The 3,662-nt window shown below is 34.8% G+C and overlaps 1 protein-coding gene across 1 annotated transcript; it reads left to right on the top strand.

Moving 5' to 3' along the window:
* Positions 1-3,006: 3,006 nt before the first annotated feature.
* Positions 3,007-3,662, top strand: LOC120767830. The gene has a single exon (XM_040094118.1). It carries the CDS (start codon positions 3,007-3,009, stop codon positions 3,412-3,414), a length of 408 nt encoding a protein of 135 aa, XP_039950052.1. The 3' UTR covers positions 3,415-3,662.

Below are 3,662 nucleotides of genomic sequence, written 5' to 3'. Positions count from 1 at the left end.
TAAAGTGTAATTGCTTGTATTAACTGATAGATGTGTTTCCTTGATTAAATACACTTTTCGATTAATACTTTTCTCAGGGAAAATACTCAGTGATGGGTTTTATATGCCAATAGTATTGCAACGACATCATGTAACTTTGTATGTTTCTACAGAATTTTATTTTTAGTTTTGGTGTTTTGTGCTCACATGAACTGTAGCCTAAAGGGAGCTCCGTTCTCTCTGCAACTAAATTTTTCAAAAAAAGATGTTCATTCATTTATTTTTAAGTTTTACATCTACTATATATAATGTTCTGCAAGAAATTTGTTACTTTTTTGTTGACTTCGAACAAAATTATTTTTTCACAATTTAGGAACTTATACATACATACCTGCAATGTAGTTATTAGCGAATTATAGTGGTGGCCGGTAAGAACATTTGTGTAAGTTTAATTTAAGTTAGTTTTCATGTTATTTTCTATATTTAAATATCACTAGAAATCTCTAGCATATTTTCCGAAAAAAAGTAAGTGAAAGTAAACACAACAAAGAAGAGAAGCGGAATTCACAAATATACATATTCTTCTCATACATACATATGTATGTATGTATGTATCACCACCCCAAAATTGAAAGGGTAAAGTCGGTCAAGCACCTAGTAAAGGTGTGTACGACAAATGTAAACATATATTTGTATGTACATATTTGCATTAAATTTTGCATTTAGAAAAAGCATAAATCATGATAGCTTTACGTTGCAAATTTAACTTGAAATATTTAATAATGTGCATGTACTCTTCAACAAAAATTATAATATTATTTGTTAAAAGAAATTTTCGTTATTGTTATATTACTTTGACCACTTATTCTAGAAAATAGATGTTTAGTTGCTTTGCAAATAATAACCGACCGACATATTAAGCATAAAACTTGTTAGAAAAACGAAAATCATTATTAGCAGTATTGCCTAGATTTTATCTATGTTTGCCAGTACTACAATCTACTCATTCAAAGTCAACATAGATACTGGGGTCCACATATTTGATACCTAGTTTTAATTCGACTTGGACAATTTTTATTATTAAATTATTATTAATTGCTTCTTGATTTGTATACTGGAAAATAAAGGTATCAAATAGAACTTAAGATTGTTTATATGAGAAGTAGCCGTTTTTGGTAGTTTTTAACAGTACCTTTATATGGGAATGAGCGGGACTATAATCCGATTTCGTTCATTTTCTCACTGTCGGTGGTGATTTCTTAAGAGTTACCTTGAGCGATTTTTCTTGTTGTAACTTAAATGGTTTGGGAGATATGTACATTAAACCTATTAGGGGACGGCGTCAAGTAGACTTTTTCAAAACTTTTAACCAACAAGTACCACTTGCCATTGCGATCCCCTATGCCAAATGTATATGTGACCTAGGGGATCGGTAAAAATAATCGTCAGTTTCTCGTTATCTCATTAATTGTTCTCCTTTTTTTTTGACACCTAAGCCCACTTTCCGTAGACCAGGTCACATATTAGAGGTGTCAAACTATCGATGGGACTATTGATAGTATCGATAGTTTTTTTTTTTTGACTATCAATGAGTATTGATAGTTTTTTTTTAAATAACTATCGATAGTTTGACATCTCGCCCTTCACTACTCTGCATTGTGAAATAACGACATCGAGTCAGTTTGCTATTTTTCGTGTTTATTATATATAAAAATATATTTGAATACAATATTAGTATTAGTTGCAATAAAATACTAAGCTGTAGATTTAGGTGACGGTTCCTTCCAAAATGGAAATCGGGGACAGCAATTCATAAGGTGGGTACATTTCTTAAAAATAATTTCTCATACTAAGCGCCTTTTCGTACGCAGATGCACCGGCGAACAAAAAACAAAAAATTTCGGATGTTTGGAAGCATTTCCAACGAAATGCTGACAAAAAATATGCAAAATGCATTAAGTGCCAAAAATTATATAAAACTAGTGGAAATACTTCCAACTTAATGGACCACCTTAAGCGTGCTCATCCTCTGCACGCCGAGCAGGCGAAGCCCGGCAGCACATTGACAAATTTTTTTAAAAAAGATGACATCTACGGCAAACTATTTCCACGCGGAAAGCAGACATTGATTTGGCGTTGGCAAGAATGGTTGCTATAGATGTACAACCATTTCGCACTGTCGAAGATCAAGGATTTAGAGAGCTCGTTCGGTGTCTTGATTCTCGATATGAACTACCATCTCGAAATACCATTCTGAATGTTCATATACAAAAGCTTTATGAAAATGGTAAAACTAAATTACAGGCCATTCTTAATGAAATTGAAAGCTGTGCTATAACCACTGATTGTTGGTCGTCGAAGGCAAATGAAAGCTATTTGACCGTTACGTGTCATTTCATTGATGGCGATTTCAAAATACGATCGGCAGTTTTAACGACATCAAAGCTCGCTAATGAACTCAACCATTCAGCTGCAAACATTTCAGTATCGTTGCGTGAGTGCCTGCAAAAATGGAATATATTCCAAAAAGTCAACTGCGAGGTTACAGACAACGCTGCATCAATGATTAAAGCCTGTGAGCTGCTTCAGAAGAGGCATCTGCCGTGCTTTGCTCATTCCATCAATCTTGTAGTACAAGACCTTTTGTGTACTGAAAAAGTAAAAGCATTATTGTCGAATTGCAAACACATTGTAGCATATTTCAAAAGCAGCACTATTGCATATGCAAAATTAAAGAAAGAACAGGGTAGTGAAAAACAGTATAGCCTGATTCAAGAAGTTTCAACAAGATGGAATAGCGCGTTTGCTATGGTTCAGCGAATTTTACTTATTAAGGATGCCATCTTTGCAGTGCTTTTAAGAACACCAAAAGCGCCACCAGTTCTAACAGCAGAGGAAATAGAGCAACTTCAAGACGTATGTTTATTGTTGGAACCATTCAACACATATATAAGTATTTTATCGGGTAATAAATATGTGACGATTTCGCATGTAATTCCCATTGCATGGGGATTGCACTCAACGTTAATGAAGCTTCAATCAAAATTGAAAACTTTTTGGCTGTTTCCATATGAATCCAGAAGTGCAACTAGATTAGCCACCTTGCTAGATCCGAGATTTAAAAAAGAAGGGTTTCAGTCAGGTCAAAATGCGGCCCAAGCGTCTATGTTGCTGGAAAACGAATTGGTTGAAATCGACAGAATTGCAGCATCGTCATCGAATGACAACAGAGAGGGACCGTCGACATCAAAAAGCGTTAAAATTCCACAGATTTATGAATTTTTGAAAGAGAAACTATCCAGCAAAGTCAAATTCAACAGAGCGGATGCTATCATCACACTACGCGAATACACTGAAAAACCCAATGAGCCGCTAGATGTAGACCCATTGGAATACTGGAAGGTAGCAATGGCATTTTGTGTAACGCTTATATAAACAAACATTTATCTCAATTTCTGACTAGATCGACTGAAATGAAGTCAATGCAAATCATGGCATGCAAATATTTGTGCATTCCGGCAACTTTAACGGAGTCTGAGCGTGAGTTCAGCAAAGCTGGAGAATAAGTCTCAGACAGACGAACAGGACTGAAGGAAAAAAATGTCGATATGTTGTTATTTATCAACAAAAACCACGAACTGTGCTAATATTGATCTCTTTAAAACCACTGAGTGGCTCTTTGA

This window comes from Bactrocera tryoni, chromosome 2, assembly GCF_016617805.1.
Source record: "Bactrocera tryoni isolate S06 chromosome 2, CSIRO_BtryS06_freeze2, whole genome shotgun sequence".
In the NCBI taxonomy this organism is placed as follows: Eukaryota; Metazoa; Arthropoda; class Insecta; order Diptera; family Tephritidae; genus Bactrocera; species Bactrocera tryoni.
This window is presented reverse-complemented; position numbering and strand designations above follow the sequence as displayed.